Source organism: Tamandua tetradactyla, chromosome 3 (genome assembly GCF_023851605.1).
Source record: "Tamandua tetradactyla isolate mTamTet1 chromosome 3, mTamTet1.pri, whole genome shotgun sequence".
Classification (NCBI taxonomy): Eukaryota; Metazoa; Chordata; class Mammalia; order Pilosa; family Myrmecophagidae; genus Tamandua; species Tamandua tetradactyla.
Genome location: NC_135329.1, coordinates 1,044,288 through 1,068,017, shown reverse-complemented (window position 1 = coordinate 1,068,017; position 23,730 = coordinate 1,044,288). Strand labels below are relative to the sequence as shown.

At 37.1% G+C, this 23,730-nt stretch overlaps 1 protein-coding gene across 7 annotated transcripts in view; it reads left to right on the top strand.

Moving 5' to 3' along the window:
- Positions 1 to 23,730, top strand: part of SMC6 (structural maintenance of chromosomes 6) — a 114,754-nt gene that overhangs the window by 4,869 nt on the left and 86,155 nt on the right. For 6 of the 7 annotated variants that reach the window (XM_077152135.1, XM_077152139.1, XM_077152134.1 and 3 more), the window contains exons 2-6: positions 3,272 to 3,417; positions 10,042 to 10,159; positions 12,280 to 12,385; positions 21,585 to 21,721; positions 22,420 to 22,485. In XM_077152135.1, coding sequence (XP_077008250.1) covers positions 3,277 to 3,417; positions 10,042 to 10,159; positions 12,280 to 12,385; positions 21,585 to 21,721; positions 22,420 to 22,485 — 568 coding nt within the window. In that variant the 5' untranslated portion in view covers positions 3,272 to 3,276. Of the gene's footprint in view, positions 1 to 200; positions 2,387 to 3,271; positions 3,418 to 10,041; positions 10,160 to 12,279; positions 12,386 to 21,584; positions 21,722 to 22,419; positions 22,486 to 23,730 lie in introns of those variants that run through there. The other variant, XM_077152133.1, reaches the window with a different exon arrangement.

Sequence of the window (23,730 nt, the reverse complement as noted above, 5' to 3'; positions counted from 1 at the left end):
ATTCTAAGCTGAAATTGTTATACGTTGATTCTTGTTATTAAATGATTTGAAGAATATGTTTGATTTTGAATTTTTTACTTCTCTAAAGAGTTCAAGATTTCAAAATAAACGTTAATTTAAATTTTTTGTGAAAAGCTGTTGAATATTATGAAGTTTTGACTACTGGTAACGCTTCCTTGAAAGGCATTTGTTTAAGTTAGATATTCTTCTCTGGATGTTAATATATATTTTAAAAGTTAGTTGATTTCTCATATTAGGTTCTTTATTGCTTTCATACTAGGATTAAATCCAAATTCTTAACATAGTTTGCAACAGTTCTCAAACTTTTAATGTGTATCTGAGTCACCCAAGATCTTGTTAAAATGAAAATTCCCATGTACTTGTTCTGGACTGGAGCCTGAGATTCTGCATTTCTAACAAGTTTTCAGATGTTAAGTGCTGCTTGCTGGTCCTTGCACCACAGTGTCCTCTTGTGATCTCCTTCTTACCTACCTCTAACTTGCTTTATTGCTTGCCAACTCTACCCCTCATTTATGGCACTGTCTAATGGACTGGCTTATGGTATCTCCTACAGCAGCAGCTTACAAAGTGTCATTTAGGTACCTTCAGGGGACCCAAGCCCCTTTCAAGGGGTCTGCATGGTCAAAATTTTTCATAATACTATGACATTATGGTCTTTTATACTCTAATTTGCTCACTAGTGTACAGTGGAGTTTTTCAGAGGTCTCATGACGTGGTATCGGTGCTCTGACCACTGATGGAATGTGAACTGTATGTTCTTTAAAAGTTTCTCAGTTTTAAATTCTAATGTGGTAAATATTGATAGCTGTGAACAAAAGATTTTTGGGGTCCTCTGTACTTTTTGAGGGGCTACAACATTTAAGAACTACTACCCTTCATGGTTAGGCCAGCCAGGACCACAGGGACTGAAGGAAGTGCCCAGAGCTATTTCCTTAGTCACAGTGATTCCTGGGGCCGGGATGTCCTCACAGCATCACTAGGAAGTGCTGAAGGTCCTGCCTCTCCACTAGGCCACCTCTGATGCCACCGGGGGAGGAGACAGCAGTACTACCTCTGCTGACTCAACCCTAGCTAAGGTGTTGTGATTCTTCCTTAGGAACTCCCCAGAGGGGAAGTCCAGACTCCCTCCTGGCCTTTGCAGATGAGGGAATGGGCTGGGACCATGTGTTTTTCCTGTGGTAGTTGTCTGGAGTAGAATGGTTATTATATAATTTTTTTTCTCTTGCTAAACAGCCCTTTTGCTGATTCTTAGGCTAGAGAATACAAGCTTTTGTTGGGGCTTAATACTGTATGAAAATATTTGAGTAAACATCAAAATACTCGCATTAAAAAAACTAGGTTTGATAAAGCAAAGTATTAGTTCTTGGAGAAAATGTTTAAAATAGCTCTGAAATTTAATTATTCAGATAAGGTTTGCGTGAAAGAAGTCATGATTGCAGATAGGGATTTTACAAAACAAGTTAATTTTGTGAATAAAGTTGAGGCTTTAAATGCAGGTTATTGGAAAATAAACTGAAACAAAAAATTCAAGAAAGTTGTGTAACTGTAAAATTGAAGATTCAAGGAAATAGAAATGATTTCATACAACTGACTTTGAAGCAGTTTCCACTGTAAGCTTAGTTCTTTCTCAGTTTTAAAATACATTTTAAATGTCATGCTGTAAAAGTGATTTTAGAGCATGAAAAAGATGGAAAAATCTCTCATTTCACTTAATGAAATACACATTGTCTTTATACCAAACCCTGATAAGTTAGCCCACAAGAGCAGTTCCTCTCCTGGCTCTAGTTTTCTCTCTTGTGTTCTTCATCTGGTGTCTGAGCTCCTGCTCCTGGACGCCATGCACACCCCCTTGTCCCCAACATCTCTCCCACCAGCTCTTAAAACTGGCTCTCTTGGCCTGTGTGTCGGTCATCAAATAGAGCTACATCTCTTCCAGTGACGGACAGTAGAATCTTGGTCCATAGTCGTGGCAGGGAGAACTGTCCTTCCATCTACTGCCGTGGTGGAGAAGCAGATACGTAGTACAGATAAGAGTGCTGTGAAAGGTTATGAAATAAGTTGAGGCTAGAACGCCTCCTGTTCTTTTCTCGCATCGTGTAAGATTTTAAGTATCTGTGTCATGGATATTTATTTCCTTTATTTGGCAAGCAATTATTAGATACCTATTTGTTTAAGTTTGCAAGCTGCTAGAATGCAATATATCAGAAACACAGACTGCTTTTAAAAACAGAATTTATTAAGTTGCAAATTTACAGTTCGAAGGCTGTGAACATGACCAAACTAAGGCGTCCAGAGAAAGATACCTTAACTCCAGGGAAAAGGCTGATGAAGTTTGTGGTTTTTCTCTCAACTGGGAAGGCACATGGTGATGTTTGCTACCTTTCTCTCATTTCCTAAGGCTCCCCCAAGGGTGTTTCCCTCCTTCATCTGCACAGGTCTCTGGCTATATGGGTTTTGTCAGCACTGTAGGCTCTTTCTAAAACAGTTTCCTCTTAAAGGGCTTCAGTGAGAGTGGTTTCATGTCTCCATGAAAACCAACTCATCAAAAGGTACCACCCGCAGTTGGGTGGGTCACATCTCCATGGAAACAATAAAAATGATTGAAAAACAAATCAAGAAGAAAGAAAAATAAAAGTAATAATCAGAGTAATCATAAAATTTAATTTCTGTCACAGACCATTAACTTTGACTTGAGGTATGTTCATGTTTAACAAAATCTTTTGTATAATTTTCAGTAAAGTTCCTATGTCCAACTTTTACATTGTATTGGCAAAAAATAGGCAATCACTGTGTACTGTTTCTTTAGGGAGCAGTTAAGCTGAGCAACACTACTTCAAAATATGTCTGGGGGAAAAAGTTTAACAATCAAAATGTTATCTAATTTGCTATTATATTGTAACTTGTGAAAATTGGATGATGCTCTGAAATGAATTCAGATGGTATTATACCATATCTAATAATAGATCTAAAAATCGGAAACCATAGTTAAATAATTTCCCTTTTGTGAGTTTAGGACTTGAAACGTAGATAAGTTCATATAGATGAAATCTTGGCCATGAGTAAGTTAGAAATCTATTGTAGATTATGCATGAAGATTTTTTGTTTTTAACTTTTAAAGTAAAAAAGGATGGGGCATAGTATTTAAAATGTAATATGGTTTTGTGATTTATTGTTAAGTTTAATGTATATGAGACAATAATATGGATACTATAATTCATTTACTTTATTATTACCGTAAATATCTGTTCAGACCTGATGATGGCCAAAAGAAAGGAAGAAAATTTCTTGTCTCCTGAAAATGCCAAAAGACCAAGACAGGAAGAAATGGAAGATTTTGATAAAGATGGTGATGAAGATGAATGTACAGTTTCTTTCACTAATGGTACCTCTACTTTGGTAGGTACAAAATTAAGATTTTTTGATTATTATGTTTCTCATATCTGGTTTTTATATAGTACTGTTTGATAACTCAAAATCAGGAAAAGTGGTAAGATTTTTTTAAAGTTGAGGTTAAGTCACCTATTCTGAGGGCAGGCCACGGTGGCTCAACAGGCAAAATTCTCGCCTGCATATGCGAGAGACCTGGTTTGATTCCTGGTGCCTGCCCAACAACAAAAAAAACCAAACAAACCTATTCTGAGCAATTTTGAGGTTTATGTTATCAGTAAATTAATAAAGGAAGAAAAATATAGAGCTGGTACTTTGAAAAGATCAATAAAATGATCTTACTTCTACTGAGACTGACAATAGGAAAAAGAAAAGACACAAATTACCAATGTCGGTGTTAACAAGATGACCACAGACCCTACAAATATCAAAAAGATCGTAAGGAAATAATATTAACAAACAAGCAAAACAACCATCAAAAGACAAGCAAACCGGTGATGCAGCAGTGGCTCAGTGGCAGAATTCTCGCCTGCCATACTGGAGACCCGGGTTTGATTCCCGGAGCCTGCCCCAGCAAACAAAAATTCAACAAATCTTGCTGCAGTAATGGAATACTCACAATGAAGAATAATGAAATGTGACCCCGCCATACAGCATACAAAAAAAAGAGATACACCAATTAGGAAAGGAAAAAAATAAATTATTTGCATATTTACTGATTTCTACATAGAAAACCTTGAGGAATCCACAAAAATCTGATAGAAATACTAGGTGCATTTAGCAAGATTGCAGGATATAAGATAAGCATTTGGAAATTGATTGTATTCTCATACACTAGCAATGAACAATGTGAAATTTCAAAATGTAATACCATTTACAAATCACCACAAAATAAATATTACATGTAAATCTAGAAAAATAAACATAGGACTTGTATGCTAAAAAGTATACAGTGCTGATGAAAGAAACCAAAGAAGACCTAAATAAATCAACAGGACAATACTTTCTCTGAAGAAAGAATATATGAAGCGCTCTCAAAATTAGCAGTTCAAAAGGAAACTTACCCATTGTGAAATTGGGAAAAAGACACAAAGAGACATTTCACTGCAGGGAATTTACAAATGAAATGATCAACATCATATACTATTAGGGAAATGCAAATTAAAACCACAATATCAGTACCCCCCTTTGGTGTGTCACAGCATCAGAATGGCTAGAATAAAAGTTAGTGACAACACCCAGTGCTGATGAGGACGCAGAGAAAGTAGATCACTCATGGGAATGCAAAAATTATGTAGCCACTCTGAAAAACTGCAGTTTCTTAAAAAACTACCATATTATTCAGTAATTTCATGCCAAAGCATTTGTTCCAGAGAAAATTAAGATTTATCTCCTCACAGCAACTTGTATATGAATATTTGTAGCAGCTTTATTTATAGTAGTCAAAAACTGGAAATATTCCATACCATGGACTACTACTCAGTAATTAAACGATTGAGTTACTGATGTAGGCAACAATGCTGGATGAATCTCTAGCGATTTATGCCAGAAGGAAAGACTATATTCTATTTGAATGTACTTAGATTTTATTCTTGAGATGAGAAAGTTACGGAAATGGAGAACAGAACAGTGTGCCATGGAATAACAAAGCTGTGTGTTCCCTGAGGTGGGTGTGGCTGTGCAGGGATGACATGAGGGTGATGGAATGTTCTGTTTCGTGACTTCATCCGTAGCAGTGTCCAGGTTGGATACAGTGCTGTGCTCTTGTAAGATGTCATATTCAGAAGTTGGGTAAAGGTTACATAGGTTCTCGCCATTATTTCTTAGAGCTGCATGAGAAGACACAGTTCTCAGAATAAAAACTTGATGTAAAAAGTGCTTTCTAATAATATAAAAAAACAAAGAAAAGAAAGTACTTTTTACCTTGATGTCAGTATTTTATTCGTACAGGAATGAAAATATTTTTTGGTTTTTAGTAAGATGTGTGTCCAGAAGAAGAGAGCCAGGGAATATTTTTGTAGAAAACATAAAAATATCAGGAGTCTTCAAAAAAGAGCATTATCTGGCAAAATAATTTATTTGGGTATTTAGATAACTACAAAGTCCAAGTGACTACTGTGTTCCAGACTTCATTAAATTGTTTATAATCCATATTTAATATAATTTTAACCTATCACTATAAGAATTATTTCCACTTTACATATTAGGAAACTGTATTCTTTATATATTGCCAAAAGTTATGAAGCTATCATAATAGGTGACAGATGCAGAAAATCACAAGAAAAACAAACTACCTCTCAAGAGTGTGTACTCAGCTGACTGATTAAGATGTTGGTGTAAGACATAGGCTCCATGTTATCTTTGAATAACCAGCCAAAACCTGCAGAGCCATTGTCCTCAGGGCTCCAGAAAACAGATAAAGGGTTGCAGTGTCTTGGTGAGCACCTAATTAAGAAAGTGCAATTTAAAAAAATCACAAGGTAAACAAACAAATAGAAATGATTGGCTGGTTGAAAGGAAAAAAGATAAAAATTCAGAATCCATCAACAAAGAATACCAGACTATAGCCATACCAGACAAAAACTTTTAAAAAGTAGTCTAAATAGTCTCATGCTTAAGTATGTAGTGGATAAGCTAAGCCTACCTATAGGTATGCCTGAGAATCACCTCTGGTGGACCTCTTTTGTTGCTCAGATGTGGACATTCTCTCTCTAAGCCCAACTCTGCAATTGAAACTGTTGTCTTCTCCCCTGCACTGGACATGATATCTAAGGATGAAAGTCTCCCTGGCGCCGTGGGAGATAACTCCCAGGGATGAACCTGGCCCTGGCACCATGGGATCAACAATGCCATCCTGACCAAAAGAGGGGAAAGAAGTATATAACAAACTATGAATGGCTAAGAGAGTTCAAATAATCAAGAGGCTGCTCTGGAGGTCACTCTTATGTAAGCTTCAGTTAGACATTGTTACCTATCATAACCTGCCAAACCCCAACTAAAACCATTCCTGCCGATCCTGAAGAACACCTAGGGCATTATATAAGATTCTACAAAGGTTCCATGCACTAAGGTAACTTTCCAGAAAACTACAACCTCCAGATGGGTCCTGAAATGCAGAGGGGCCAGCCTTTTCAGAACATCAATTAGTTCCATCCCTCTGTCTCATATTAGCAACAGCCCCTTCCAATATGAAAAAGCTAGAATGGGCATAGCCCAAATACCCCTGAAGAGTGGGAGAAAGATCAAAGATTATAGTGGAGTTATACAGGGAAGGTAGGGTTTAACAAATGGATATGAGTGCTGAATTGTTATATTGGTATTTCTTTTAGTCCTCAGTACCTTAGAGCAGCTAGAAGTAAAAACCTAAAATTGTGGAATTGTAACCCATACCAACCTCTGAAATCTGTTCTACAACTAATTACTGCTTTGTGCTTTAAAATTTATTGTTTTTTTTGTATATATGTTACTTTTCAAAAAAGAGATAAAAGGAGTATAACAAGATAGGATTTAACAAGCAAGTATGACTGTTAAATCACTATTGATATTTCTTTTGGTCTCCAATGTTGTGGAGCAGATAGAAGAAAAAGTGAAAAATCATGAATCTGTAACCCCTACCAAACTTATGTTCCATAGCTAAAAAAAAAAAAAAATAATAAAAGATGCCTTGAAGATTCTCGAGGAACTAAAGGAAAATACAGAAAAAGAACTAAAGGATATCAGGAAAAAGATAAAAAAATGAAAATTTCAATAAACAGAAATTATAATGCTTAGCCAAACAGAAATACTGGAGCTGAAGTCCACAATAACTGAAATAATTCCCTAAAGGTGCTCAATAACAAATCGAAGTTGGCAGAAGAATCAGTGAACTTGAAGATAATTAAAATGATTTATACTGAGGATTAGAAAGAAAAAAAAATGTGAAGAAAAATGAAAAGACCCCATAGAGTCCTGTGGGACAACATCAAGGATACTGGTAAATACATTATGGGGGGGTCCCAAAAGGAGAAGAAATAAAGTGGCAGGAGGAATGTTCAGAGTAATAGTGATAGAAGACTTCCCAAATTTAATAAAAGGCGTGAAGGGAAATTAAAATTAGGAAGTACCTTAAGGTAAATGAAGATGAAAACACAACATATCTCAATTTATGGGATGCAGCAAAGACAGTGCTGAGTAGGCACATTTATAGCTCTAAATGTTTTCATTAAAAAAGAAGAAACTTTTCCAATCAGTGACCTACCTTCATCCCTTGATGAACTAGAAAACAAAGTGAAAAACTAAGTGAGCAGAAGGAAGGAAATAACGAAGATTGGAATGGGGATCAATGGAATAGACGAGAAAAGCAGTAGAAGGAATCAACAAAAATAAAGTTCTTCGAAAAGATTAATAAAATCAACAAATCTTTACCTGGACTGAAAAAAAAAAAAGGGAAGAAGAAATCAGAAATGAAAAGGGAGATATTACTGACCCCCCAAAAAAGAAAAAGGATTATAAGATATTATAAAGGTGGTATGACAACAAATTAATCTAGATGAAATGGACAAATTCCTAGAAGCACACAAACTATCTGCACTGACATAAGAAGAAATAGAAAATCTCAGCAGACCATTATCAAGTAATAAGAGATGACTCAGTAATCAAACACTTCCCAGGAGGACTACATGGCTTCCCTTATGAATCGTGCTACATGTTCAAAGAAGAATTGATGCCAGTCCTATTCATACTCTTCCAAAAAATTTGAGAGACTATTTCTTAGCTCATTGTGAGGCCACCATTACCCTAATATCACAGCTAGACAGATACCACAATTAATATTAGTTTGTATTTTTTTAAATCAATGTAGATGGAAAAGTTCTCAAAAAATTACTAGCATACTGAATCTAACAGTATGTTAATTAAAATAATTATGTGCAACGTAATATCAAGTGGGATTTATCCTAGGTATGTAAAGGTGGTTCAATATAAGAAAATCAGTTAATGTAAAACTTTAAAACGATGGGGGTAAACCACACATAGTCATTTCAGCTGCTTTTGGCAAAGTCTAGCACCCTTGGTAAAAACACTCACATAGCTAGGAATGAAATGAAACTTCAACATGTAGAGGGCATGTATGAAAAATAGCTAACATTATGTTAATAGATGAAAAAATTAAAGTTTTCTCCTGAGATCAGGAACAAGAAAAGAATGCCTGCTGTCAATACTGTTATTCAACGTTGTAGTGGAAATTCTAGCCAGAGCATTTAGGCAAGAAGATGAAATAAAGGACATTCAAATTAGAAGGAATGAAGTAAAGCTCCCTATTTGCAGATGACATAGTCCAAACAAATATTTGCAAACTGTGTTTTTCTCAGTTGCCAGTAAGTGGGAGCAACCCAATTGTTCACAAATGGAAAAACGGGTAACAGAATGTGGTATATGTATAAATAAATGGAGTATTGTCCAGCCATAAGGAATGAAGTTTGGTACTAAAGCATGAATAAACTTGAAGACATCATGTTGAGTGGAATAAGCCAGACACAAAAGGACAAAAGTTGTATGTATGATCTCACTGATATGGAATAATTAGAATATGCAAATCATAGTAATTAGAATAAAAGTTTGCCAGGGGTAGGGTGGGGAAGTGGGAGTTAATTAACTAATAGTTTCTTTTTGTGGTAGAAACGTTTTGGTAATGGATGATAGTGATGGTAGCATGAGAATATGAGTCTAATTAGCACCACTGAATTGCACACTTGAAAGTGATGAAAATGGGAAATGTAGGTTGTATATATATTATCAAAATAAAAAGAAAAACAAACCTATAGAAATGTACAATAACAAAGAATGAATCCTGATATGATTAATTATGGCCTATGCTTAATAACATAATTATAACTATTGTCTTACAGCAGTGGCAACAGCACTTTTGCAAAATATTAATAATAGGGAAATCTGAGAGTGTTTGCGTGGGGTATATGTGAACTCTATTTTCTGTATGTTTTTTTTGGAAACCTGCAATGAATCTTTTAAAAACAAAAAAGAATAATATATACTCTTACCCTTTAAATTGTTCATTTATGTCACCGTGTCAGATAGTGAATTCTATGTTCAAACCATGGTTGACTAATCATCTGACAAGGATGCTTTTAATATAATTTGCAGTAAGTTTCACTAAACCACGGTTCTCAATCAGAAGTATTTTATTCCCCAGGGACTACTTGATAATGTCTGGGTATAACTTTAATTGTCACAACTTGAGGGGCGGTGTGTGTGCATCTGGCAAGTGGTGGGTGGAGACTAGGGTTGCCTTAAATCTTCTAGAATGCACGTGACAACCTCTCACAAGAAAAAAATATCTGGTGTAAGAAGTATTAGTATTATCAAGGTTAAGAACAGTTATGGTGCATTTACTAGATCTTTTAAAGATTATAGAAAGTTTAGACTCTGGGAAGTGAATTTTTTGTTATATTAAATTGGTATACTAATACATGTTTCCTATCTAATTTCGTCTTATTCCTTTGTTAAAGTTAACATTCACTTTCTATAACTTTTTTTTCATTGGTGTTACTGCCGGTTTTTTTTCTAATGGTAAATGTTTCAGTAATTATAAGGAATGAATTAAGCATATTGATTTTTCCATTTGTTTTTTATTAATAGACTGCAGCAGAAGTTGGAATAATAGAGAGTATTCAGCTAAGAAACTTTATGTGTCATTCGATGCTTGGGCCCTTTAAATTTGGTTCTAATGTCAACTTTGTCGTTGGAAACAATGGAAGTAAGTGTGTTTTTCCCCCTCTTCTAATTTGACTTTCAGCAGCTCTTACTTTTTTAAATACATGGCTATTAACTCTGATAAGACTTCAGTTTATAGATCTATGTCTGGTTGCCAGTATTCTTAATATATGTTGCCAGTCTGTACATTGAGAAAATACTAAATTAACTCTAGATTTGCCTTGAAATCTGTACCACCAAAGAGTGGACACATAATCCTTACTGCGGTTGTGACCACCCTGTGTCTACCTCTGTTAAATATTGTGATTGAGCATAAATAAAGTGGATTGTGAACCTGAAAGCGGAAGTTACTAATTGTCAGTGTTGTGGCTAATGAAAGCTTTAAGATATACAGCGTTTGTGTCAGTATTTGAATGGAAGTTACAGATTCTTTTGGCTCATTGAGGAAAAAGAAGCTGAGCTGTCCAGGCAGAGATTGCTCATCAGGAAGGTTTGGGAGGGTCGCCGATGGGAGTGTGTGGAGAGTGGTGAAGAGCCTTATGTGGCTGTAGTGCAGGGTCATAAGAGGGTGGACAGAGGCTCACACACAGCTGCTGGAGGCTGTCTGTTCGCCACACTGTGGAGGATCTGGAAGGTTAGATTTTGGAATTGTAATTAGTAATTAGTGGGGAGCCGATTAATGTTTTTGAGTAAAGGGTTGACAAAGTGGAAGGTTAGAATTTGTGACACTAACTGACCACGTTGTGAAATAGTGATTAAAGGGAAAACATAGGCGGAAAGACTAGGTCGACCCCTCCTGTGCTGGGCTGGCCGGCATGAAGCACACAGGGAAGGGGGGCCTGCTGGGGTCTCCCAGCTCCCTGGGGACAGGGCTGGGACATGAAACCGGGCGTGTTTATCGCCACAGTCCGTGAGTGACTGTGTTCCCTGCTCTACCATTTAGTCAAGTAGAAGTCAGTTTTTGGAAGGAGGGGGTGTATAGACAAAAAGACGTGCCTCGGAGAGATCCCACAGAGTAAGTTGTGAGAAAAGACGGATAGATCCTACAGTTAGCTTCTTCCTTCCTTTGTTCCCTCCATCCAGCTCTCCTTTTTTCTTTCTTCCCTCCCTCTCTCCACCTCTACCTCTTTTTCCTTTTTAACTTTTGAAACTGATTTTATTAATAAAACAATGAGAAAAATATGAAGTATTTTTTATATTTTATAAAAATATATATTTTATATTCACTGAAGGCAGTGAATTTCATAATGACGATAAGAGGTGAGTTAGAGAAGGCACTTGAAAGGCATTTTAGGAGTGAATTGGATTATGTCCGTGGTGTGTTTGGTTAATTGGGGGTCCTCTGTCAAAGATAATGGACTGTTAAGAATTGATCGGAATAGTTGATCATGAGCTTCAGAAAATGGCTGCCATATTCTGGGTCATTGTTGTATTGTAATGTCAAGTTGTGACATTTTATTATACCTGTTAGGGTAGAAAGAAGTACACAAATCAAAGTGTTCAAATTTGGAATAGTAATTGTCAAAATATTACATAAAAACATCTGTATGACTGCTAATATTTTCCTATTTGTTTCTCCATTTATTCAACAAATATGAAAGTGCCTGTTATTTGCTGGTATTGGATATATACACCAAAATAGAAACATTCCTATCCACATGGAACTTACATTCTGGGGTTGTTAATAATTCCTGATTTGAGAATTCCTGCAAAAGTAAATAGTAATTGTAATTAAATTAGAGTGCAACAAAAACTGGTTGGGTTAAGTATGTATGTGTAGATAGAGTGATAATTTTACTTAATATTAAATAAAATATTTAATTTAATTTTATTTTAAGATATATTGATAGTTTAAGATTAAAGAGGTATTACACTCATTTTCCCCATTTCCTTTGGTAAAAATTTGATTACTGTAATGTATACTTTTTTTCCTAATAGCAGAAAATAAATACATTTATTTTCTAATAAAACCAGGATAAATACAACTTAAAAATATTTTTGCTACTTTATCACTGGAAGAAAATGATAATCGCATTATAAAATTTTATTTAGGATGAAACCAGTTCACATTTTCATTCAGAAATCTTACTGCCTCAGATTGTAGAAGTTAGCTTTTCTTTTCTCACTTTAATGAATACAATTTTTCAACACCTATTTCTTTAGGTGGAAAGAGTGCAGTACTCACAGCTCTCATAGTTGGTCTTGGTGGAAAAGCAGTCGCTACTAATAGAGGATCTTCTTTAAAGGGTTTTGTGAAAGATGGACAGAAGTAAGTGTTTACTTTCTACATGTATTTTCAATTCTTTAGCAAGAAGTAGCTCTTTTCAAAAGAAAATAGGAAAGCAAGTTCGTGCACTGGTGATTAGGCTGTGGATTAGAGGTAAAGTTGAAGTACGGCATTCCTTTCTCTGTTTTTCACCTACTCTAGAATCCCATTTCATGTAGACATTAATGGAAACGAAGCAACTTTCCAGCACAGGAGCAGCAGTATCATGTCTTTTCATGCCTTTCTCTTGGCCCTCCTTGCCAGCGTGAGCCACCGCTGCCTGCTTTTCTCTCTTCTCAGATAGCTTGGGTGGATTATTGGTGTGTAACTGTTCACGTACTCATGGCTATGTCAGTCTTTCTGGAAAAGCTTGTGGCAGTAAATCTATATATGTTGATTTAAGAGAATATTTATAAGAATTGGATTTTCCTGCCCTTTGAGTCAAACGAATAGCAGCAAGGCCACATCAGTTCAGTGGGGGCAAGAGCAGAGTTGATGACCAACCAGGGTATCCCCACACAAAGTTTCTGTCTCCAACTCTAAGAATTTCAGAAATATTCCACCCTCTTACTACTTTTATACCCTTTAACTAGGTGCTTAAGTTTGAGTTTGATTTGAGGACCACAATTGCAAGTCCGTCTGTGGCCTGTTCTGACTCTTGGTGAATGGTCATATAACCATTCTCTTTACTTTTACATTTGTATTTATTTTTGAGATAGCTTATCCTCACATACCCTGTATTGATCATCTAGTTTGCATCATCATGGACTCATGGCCTTCTGACCACTAGCAGGTCTCTCTTCATTTTAGTACTACCCAATATATTTTGAAGGGACTTTGTTTCTCATGACAGCTGGTTGTCTCCAACGCTGCTGTGTTAGCTGTAATAATGAGGCTACTTCCACTGCACAGTGCTCTCAGGTGTCCAGTGCCTGGGGTATTCTGAACCTTGGTACTTAACAGTTGCATCTTTTTTCCCTCTTCTCTGTCTTTCATCCATTTAGCTTCTTATTTTTTACTAAAAATGAAGGGGGGCGAATTGTGAATCAGGATTAGGGGCTGTAAGCCAAGGTTCCATCTTGACTCAACAGAAATGGGAGTGGGAGAAACATAGCAAATCATTTCCGGTGCTGAATGGCCTTGGAAAAGAGCTACTTGATTACCAATTCCCCCACGTATTTTTTGTATCTACTTATCTTATTTCGGCCCCATAACCTTGAACAAGGTCTCTTGATTCCGTTCCAATGCCCCAGGAAAATAATGTATGAAGAGTTGTTTTAACACTTTGGTGAGTTATTTCAACTCTTTTTCAACTCATTGTACTTAATTATCCGTTTCTTTGTTGTTTTTTGTCTGTTTTGGGGGGCAAACAACCACCTGGTCTACCTCTTCTGATAACATATTGATCTTTCAAATAGACACTTCAGGAAGAAAATACTTTATATAGCATTAAATGCTTTATGTCTCAGTTAAAAACTTCTTTTTTCTTTTTTTAATATGGGAGGTACCCAGACCAAAGCAGAAATTTCTTTGAAACTGAGACCTGTCCTCTGAATATTAAAAGAAGGAAAAAGAAGGTCTCTCACAAATCACTGACTTTCAAGGACACAGCTGCCTTTAGAGGAGAAAATTGATGTTTAAAAACAGTTGATAACAGTTAAAAACTTTAACCTGAGCTCATTCTCCTCTTTACTGACCTTGCCTGAAAATGTAGCTAAAAAACAGAGCTTCTCCAATCTATATATATTACCTATATCATCCTGTCATTAAAAACATTTGGTACCTATAAAGTTCCCCTTGTTTTATAGTTTGATTCTATCGTCACTTTTACACAGAATTGGCTCCCTTAGGATTTCAGATCTGTTCTTACTCTGTCCTACGACTACTCCCTGCAGTATCCCACTCTACCTGAAGAAGGCCTGCAGTCCTGCACAGGGCTGAGATTGTCCTGAAGACTGCCCTCCTCCCCCACATCCCACCTCGTTTCAGACACTAGGGCACAGTGTCAGAGTCCAGGAGACCCATTTGTGGCATCTGGGCTTTAGTCCAAACTTGGACTTCCTTTCAGTTCTCCTTGGAAATGCTTGATTAATATGATTCAGAGAACCCAGAAAATTTCCTTGGGCCTCAGCCCTCCACCAGTGCTTTCGCAGTGGGCGGTAAATGAATTCTAATGTAGCACCTCCCATGAAAACCTCTCTCAGTGACCCTAGGTCTCATGTTCATAAAGAATATTCAGGTACTTGAACATTTTGCTTCATTCTTCCCTCACTCAGCTTTCCTAATACTGGCCTGGTGGTGCTGGGATTTTTGCATCAAACTTACTTCTGACATTAGCCATGAAATAATGAGTGAGTTACAGAGGGATCTGCTGTATACTTCTGATTTATTTAGCCAAAGGTGCAGAACTCATACTGGCTGCCCACAGAAGGAGCAGATATATCATATTTTTACATGGATTTTCCTATTTCGGTGTTCCCATCCATGTGGGTTCTTGCCAGTTAACCTCTGTACATTATTTCAATGTTGAGAATGAAGCCAAATTCTTACTGTGACACTGCATGTTTATTTCCATTCTGGAAGAACTGTTATTGTTAGTCTGTCTTTCCACTTAAAGATCTCCTGTATTTACAAACATTGGGCTCTGTGGCTTTTGACTGAAGTTTAACATCGGCAAAGGCTACGTCAGTATGGTGGGGGAAGGGGAGAGGCAGAGTTATTGACCAGCCCAGTTTTCCCTGCCTTGCACACACTTTTTGAGGAATTTGTTATGAGACTTTTTCATGAACCTTAATTTTCTAAAAACTTTCCTGCCTTATATTTAGTAAATTCATGTAGCAATAGGATATCAGTACCTCTGATGTTCTCACTATTGGAAAGATAGATCTCATGCAAGGAGTAGCTAAGAATGAAGATAATAAAGTCATCATTTGGTAATCAAGCCCACGTGATTGATGACAGAGAGCAAATGGAGATTGCTTTATTTGTTAAATGTTTTCATGATTTTCACAAGGTACATTTACTTAATACTGGATGTTCTAGTTTGCCAGCTGCCAGAATGCAACACACCAGAGACAGATTGGCTTTTAATAGAAGGGGATTTATTTCGTTAGTTCTTCAGAGGAAAGGCAGCTAGCTTTCCACTGAGGTTCTTTCTTACGTGGGAAGGTGCAGGGCGATCTCTGCTGGCCTTCTTTCTAGGCCTTTGGGTTCCTGCAACTTTCTCAGGGTGATTCCTTTCTGCATCTCCAAAGGCCTGGGCTGAGCTGCGAGTGCTGAGATGAGGAATGCTGAGCTGCTTGGGCTGTGCTATGTTGCACTCTCTCATTTAAGCACCAGCCAGTTAAATCAAATGTCATTCATTACAGCAGGCACACCTTCCAGCCGACTGCAGATATAATTGGCAACAGATGAGGTTCATGTACCATTGGCTCATGTCCACAGCAACAGAACTAGGTGCCTTTGCCTGGCCAAGTTGACACCTTAATCTAACTACCACACTAGATGATCATACTAGTTAGTGAAATACAATAAGTTTTGGGCCATTTTGCAGGCCAGCTTTACTTCCATTTTGTACTGTGGTTAGTGGTTAACAACCTTGACTGTTCATTAGAATCAACTTGGGAAGCTCTTTAAAATATTTTTATTGAGAAATCTTTGTACACATACAGTCCATACATGCTGTACAATCAGTGGTTCATAATATCATCACATAGTTGTGCATTCATCAACCATGATCATTTTTAGAAATTTGCATCTCTCCAGAAAATGAAATAAAAGAGAAAAAACTCAGGCATCTCATACCCCTTATGCCTCCTGATTGACCACCAGTATTTCAGTATACCCAATTTTAACCCTTTATTGCCCACCCATTATTTATTTATTTTTTATCCTTAATGTTTTTTTGCTCATCTGTCCATACCTGGGTTAAAAGGAGCACCAGATGCAAAGTTTTCACAATCACATAGTCACATTGTAAAATTTACATCCTTACAGAAGAATCAAGGCTACTGAAACACAGCTCAACAGTTTTGGGTATGCCCCCCAGCCACTCCAATACACCATAAACTAAAAAAGGATACCTATATAATGCCTAAAAATAACCTCCAGGATAACCTCTGGATTCTGAAATCTCTTAGCCCCTGAAACTTTTTCTCATTTCTCTCTTCCTCCTTTTGGTCAAGAAAACTTTCTAAATCTCATGATGCCGGTTCCTGGCTCATCACCAGGAGCTGGGTCCTGCATTGCCAGAGATTTACACCCCTTGGAGTCGTGTCTCACCTGGAGGGGAGGGCAGTGGGTTCACTTGCTGAGTTGGCTTAGCGAGAGAGGCCACATCTGAGCAAGAAAGAGGTTCTCTGGGGGTGACTCTTAGGCATAAACTTAGCCTATCCTTTGCAGGAATAAGTTTTGTAGGGTCAAACCTCAAGCTTGAGGCCTCAGCCTATTAATTTGATCATCCCCACTGCTTGTGAGAATATCAGGAATTCCCCAAATGGGGAAGTTTGATATTTCCTCCTTTTGCCCCAGTCCCTTGAGGGGAACTTTGCAAATACTTTTTTATTCACTGCGCAGTTTATTCTGTGATATATGGTGGTGTCACCCTAACCTGTACAAACCAACCAGTTCTCACTCCCTGTTCAAGATTCTCTGTACTTATGGTGTTCAGTTAAACTGACCAGACAAGTTAAATTATGTAATCTGCTACCCAAAATATAAATTTTGCACCGAATAAATGTCTCCCTCTAGTCTCACACAGAAGTTGAAGTTTTAAAATATAGACCACATCATCCTTTACCATGTATTCTGATTTGCCTTAGTCCTATCTAGATCACCTTCATTCATATCTCTAGAAGAAGTCTGATGACGTTTTCAACTTATTGAACAGTTTCTGCACAGGGTACTGCTGACTTTTCATAACTTCAAAGTTGTAACTTTGAATCTGAAGTGTCACATAAATACCTGAAATTTCTGGGAATGACCAGGTTATATACAAACAGCTCAGTATTTCAGAATTTAGAAATAACATAACTCCTGAATATAAATGACTGCTGTAAGAGTTTAGAATCGAGACTCATTACAATAGGCCCCAACCTGATAACCCATCTTCTCATCTTCACTGAGTTTTAATATTATAGTTAGTCTATATGAGTGAGGCATGATAATATTTGTCTTTTTGTCCCTGACATTTCATTCAACATTCAGTCCTTAAGGTTCATTCAACTAGTTGCATACCTCACAACTTTGTTCCTTCTTGTGGTCACTCATAGTCCGTGTATGTACGCACCACAGTCCTCACTTCCTTCCCTCAGTCGTTTTCCCCTTAGGCCACCTCCATCCGTTGTGAGCACTGCCGGCATAAGCACCAGTGTCCAAATGTCCATTCGTGTCCCAACACTCAGTTTGGGCATTCAGGATCCTACGGCAGCCCCACCCCTGGCCTCCTGTGGACCCACCACACTGCCTCCAAGGGGCTGCAGCTCTCAGTTTCCCTACCGACAGTGAATAGGTGTGTCTCTTTCTCCACATTTTTTTCTAGCTCTTGTCTCTGTTCATTTTTGAAGTTTTATTCATGTATCATACAATCCAAGCTAAGTAAATAGACATGCCTTCACCACCATAATCTATATGAAGATAATTCCTTTTCTTCCTCAAAGAATCCCTTCCCCTCCTCCGTATCTCCCTCTTGTTGATATTTAGTTTTGGCATAATGCCTTTGTTATAGTCATTGGAAGCATACTACAGTTTTATTGTTGATTATAGACCCTAGCTCACATTGATTGTACTTTTTCCTGTATACCATCCATTTTTAGCACCTTGCAAGGATGACATTCATTTGTTCTCCTTCATGTGAAAAATGTTTTTATATTTGTATGTTTAATGACCCATCATAGTTCACTATAGGACAATTGTTAAGTAATAGCATTTCAGTCTCTGTCCTCTGTCTATTCTGGTTTCATATGTGCCCCCAGCCCTTCTCCCTCAGTCATTCTCACATTCAGCTTCTTTCAGTGTGCTTACATTATTGTGCTACAATCAGGTAGTATTGTGCCATCCATTTCTGAATTTTTACAGTCAGTCCTGTTGCACAATCTTATCCCTTCAGCACCAAATGCCTAATCTCTACCCTTTTTCTGTCTCCTGATAATGTCTTCTTAACTTCAGCTCTCAAAGGTCGCTCATTAACATTATTCATATTAGCGAGACCATACAGTATTTTTCCTTTTGTTTCTGGCTACTTTCACAGCATAATGTCCTCAAGCATGTTGTTAACATCTTCATGACTTTATTCTGTTTTACAGCTTCTTAGTATTCCATCCTTTATACCACAGCTTGTTTAGCCACTCATCTGTTGATGGACATTTGGACTGTTTCCATCTCATGGCAATTGTAAATGATGCTGCTATAAACATTGGTGTGTGCAAATGTCCATCTATGTCCTTGCCCTTAGGTCCTCTGAATATATATCTAGTAATGGGGTTGCTGGATCATGCAGTTCTATACTTAGCTTCCTGAGGAACTGCCAAGCTGCCTTCCACAGCGGTTGTACCATTTTACATTCCCACCAACAGTGGATAAGTGTGCCTCTTTCTCCACATCCTCTCCAGCACTTGTTGTTTTGTTTTATTTTTTTATAATGGCCATTGTAGTTGGTATGAGGTGATAACTTGTGGTTTTGGTGTGCATTTCCCTAATAGCTAGTGAAGTTGGGCATCTTTTCATGTGCCCTTTAGCCATTCGTATTACCTCTTTAGGAAGTGTCTTTTGCCCGTTTTTTAATTGGGTTGTTTTTCGTTTTGCTGTTGAGTTGAATGATCTCCTTATATATTCTGAATACTAAACCCTTATCTAATAATGTGATTTCTAAATACTGTCTCCCATTGCATTGGGAAGCTTTGAAAAACCATGAATTGAAGCTTTTCAGGAAGACTTCTGTTTCAGTTGGGGATTGTTAAAAAACAAAAATAAAACACTCCACCAACCTTCTCCAAGTGTTTTTTAAAAAAGATTACCTTAAAGACTCACATATATGTATCTTGCAAGCTGTGGGGAGGAAGCGCAAGTAGGAATCCTGAGGACCAGACTGAGAGACCCTCGGGAGGCAGGTAGCTTTTGTCTCTGGGTCTTTTTTTCTGGCTTTCTCTGGGTGTCTTTCTTTCTGGGCCTCTGTCTTCCTGTCCCTTTCTTTGGACTGTCCTTCCATCCTGCAACTGTACCACTTCCTTCGCACCCTTTTTGAATGGCTGCACTTCTGTGTACTCTCGCCCCTCCCTTTTTCTCTTTAGGACAAGTGTGTGGATGTGTGAATGTGTCTTCTCCTTCTCATTGCCCCTGGACTACCTGTGCTCTCTCACTCTTTAGCTGGATCTTTATTGCTCCTTGTGTCTCTGTGTGGGCAGGTATTGATGTCGTACTGTCCTCGTCTGTGGCTGTGTAGGGAAGTCGTTGTGTGTTCTCCATGTTTCTGGTTCATTCTCCAGTATCTCTGGGTATGTAAATCTATCTGTCTGTTTGAGTAGTTTCCTGCTGGTTTATCTGTCCTATACTCTTTGTAGTCTGTGCACTTTTTCCTTTGTCCATCAGATTATTACGCCCCACGTTGGTTTCATTAGTCCCAGAGGCCTCATCGACTTTGTAGTTCAGGAAATCACCCTCTTGGGACTTGAGTGCATCTTAATTTGAAAATATTTATATTTTTTGAGGTAATTTTAAGTTTATGGAAATGTTGCTGCAAAGATAATCCAGAGAGCTCCTGTATACCCTTCACCCATTATCCCATGATATTAATATCTTACATAATTAAGATATATTATTAAAGCTAACAAAGCTAAGAATTAACATGGGTACCATGTCATTAACTAAGTTATACAGTCTTTATTCGGATTCTACCAGTTTTTCTTAATTTGAATTTTTTTAAACAAGCATCTGGTTGGCTCAGTTAGGGTCAGATTTCTTTATCTAGCCCAGTCCCTTAGAAGGCAGAGTGGAGAGGTGACGTTTTGTGCAGCTGTGGCTGTGTGAGCCCTCTCTTTCTGCTTGGACACTTGCAGAGAGGGCATTGAGGCAGCTAGAGCTGGGCAAACCCCTCATGAGTCTGTTGTAATATCAGTAATTTACAGGGAAGTACGTCTTTGGGTTTTTTTGTTGTTGTTGTGTGCACGGGCAGGTACCAGGAATCAAACCCAGGTCTACGGCATGGCAGGCAAGAACTCGGCCTGTTGAACCACCATGGCCCACCTATCTTTGGTATTTTTTTTTTTTTACATTTCCTGCAAGTGGGAACAATTTTAGAGTATGATTATAGATTCATCAAAATGTTCTATTAAAGATTTCATTATTTACCAATTAAAAGTTTTATATAAATGACTTTAGCATTGTGTCACAGTTCATGTGAACTAGAGAAATATTTTCTGTTTAAACAACTTATATGTATGTATGTATTAATGTTCTTCACCAACATCTTTGTTTTTCTACAAAGCTTTATTTTAGTAGACGTTAAAGAAAAAAAAAGCTGGAAATGTAAACTGAGATTTTAAAAAGATAATTTTTTCCCTACAGTATCTTAGAAACCTATGGTTGTAAATGCCTTAACATTCTTTAAAACTTTAAAATCTCTAACAGAGGTTATTGATTAGGTAGGCTTAAACTATTAACATTCATATGTGTGTTTGGTTGCATCATACTACTTTGTAATACCAATAAAGCTTTAAGAGACTTTCAGTTCTGTTTTACATTTCCTGATACCAAGTATTTTCCGTTTTTATTGCCAAGTAATTGAAAAATTAGTTTTGTTAGAAAATGTTATTTTTTACCATGATTCTTCATCATTGTATTTTTAAAGGCTTACTGTCACCTTTATTATGCAATTCATAATAGGCAGTATAATACTATATAAGGTAATGTCTAATTTGCCCACATGTTTTGAAACAACCAGAGCTTAGTGGGTTTTGTGCAAATGTATTCATTTTGGGTAGAGTAGTCAAGTATTTTTTATAAGAGTTCTGTCATTCCCAACTTTATTTACTTGTTAGACCTACCCTCTTTAACATTTGGTAGTTGACTGCTAACCATTGGCTGCAGGTTTAAAGTTAGTTTTCAAATGGATTAGCCGAATTATTAGGAGGAGGAGAATTGAAAATATTTGAAAATTCTTGCAGTTGTACTGTACCTTTATGTGATTTAGATTTGTCTCATGTTTCAGCTCAGCAGATATCTCAATAACTTTAAGGAACAGAGGAGATGATGCATATAGAGCAAATGTGTATGGCGACTCTATAATTGTGCAGCAGCACATCAGCGTGGACGGAAGTCGATCTTACAAACTGAAAAGTGAAGCAGGTTTGTTCATTTCTTTTTATGTCTTTTTATTTAAATTTAAATTTTAAATTTATTTCAATATTTTTATTAAAAATATTTAAAATATGTCTTAATATTTTCTAAAATATTAGAAAATACCTGATTCGAAAGAGTATGTGATTGTGCTGGTTCAGTGAGAGAGCTCTTTTTACCCATCTCTTGAAACTGCCTCTTTCTTGTGAGACGATTGGTTGTATGCCCACACACATGGAAACATACCCCTGCATGCATGTTACAAAGAGTTGTTTTACCAGCAAGACATGATAGTAACAAAACCATCATCATTAGCAAAATTTAGGTCAATTTGAAACAGGTTATATACCATTTTGTTCTCACTTGCTAGCCGTCTTTCTCCTCCTGTAATTTCTGTTGCATGTGGAAAGAGATGTTTAGCAAAAGATGGGAAAAGTCCATAAAGGACGGACGTCAAGGTGAGTGTTAAGAGTTGGGGAAGAAGAGGTGGACAGAGAGCTAAATGGAGTGTTTGATGTGGGAGGGAGAGAAGCAGTGCCGCTGCTCCTGTGTGTCTCCACTCTGTACACTTCTGTCATCTTTAGGATGTTTCTCCATTTCAGATTTATATACATTCTGTGTACCTTTCTTGATGATATGATAAAAATAATTTTTCTGTATCATTGCCCTAGAAACAGTTTGGTGATTTGATTGTTTCTCCAAACTAGGGGCTGTGGTTTCTACAAGGAAAGAAGAGCTGATTGCAATTCTTGATCATTTTAACATACAGGTAGGTAATTGTTTAATTTGAGTTTCAGATTAATTCATGCAACTGGTTATTTTTTGTGGGTTTTTTTTTTTTGGTCCTTTTAGTTAAGGATGCTTTGGCAAAGCTATTAGGGTACTTGTAGTTCTAAAACACTAATATGTCGTCTAATCCACATCCTTTATTTGGAAGTGAGAAGCTGAGAGAAAAGAGAAGTTTTATTTTTACGTGATTGTTTAGCTGGTTATGGTAGGATCTGCTTCATTCTAGGAGTCTGTCCAGTGCACCATACTGTCTTCCAGGGTTGAGGACACAGGACTAGTCACCAAGGAGAGAGAATGGTCAGAGTCTGGGTCTCTTTCCAGTTTGGTTTAAAACAAAGCTGTCCAGTACAACTTTTGGGGATGGTCGAAATGCTCTTAATCTGTGCTGTTCAGTAGCATAGCCACTAGGCACGGGTAGCCATTGATCATTTGAAATGTTACTAGTGTAACCAAGGAATTGAATTGAATTTATTTAATTTTAGTTAGTGCAAATTGAAAATATCCCCATGTGGCTATTGGCCTTCATATGGGATTGCATAGGTTCAGGAAAATAATTATTAAATTCTGATGAAAAGTTGGTACTGCAAATAAACTTCAGTTTGGAATGCAGGACAATAGAATTGAATTTGTTAAGCAAAATCAGGATAATCAAAAGTTAGAGTTTATGGATTGTAAAGTTTTAAGGAGAATCTTGAAGGGCATCCAGTACAGTTTTATAACTTTGTAGAATGCTTACCTTATGCGTGTTTACTCTGTGGAGAATCTGTACAGGTATTGCTTCAGCTTGTGATTGAATGTATAGCGGTAGGAAAATCACCTCTGCTTATGAACACATGTATTTTACTAGAAAGTTTTCATTGTGCGGAAAGTAGAATAAAGCCTATTTCTCTAAGCTCCTAGTCCCTTAGGGAATGAAAAACATGTTTACTGTCTTTGAAGTAGTTGAGGGTTGTCATCATAAGCCCTTCAGTCCTTGTTCATGGTTTATGGAAGGTCTCGTGCTCTGCTGTCCAGTACGGTGGCCACTCACCACATGCAGATGCTGCAATTTGTGTAGTCCAAATCGAGATGGATTCTAGGTTTATAATACAGGCTGGATTTTGAAGACTTAGTAAGAAGGAATAACTGAATTTTCTGTGTTGATTACATCTAAAAATTATAATATTTTGGATATAGATTAAAATACATTATTAAAATTAATTGTACCCATTTTTATGTTTTCAACCTGG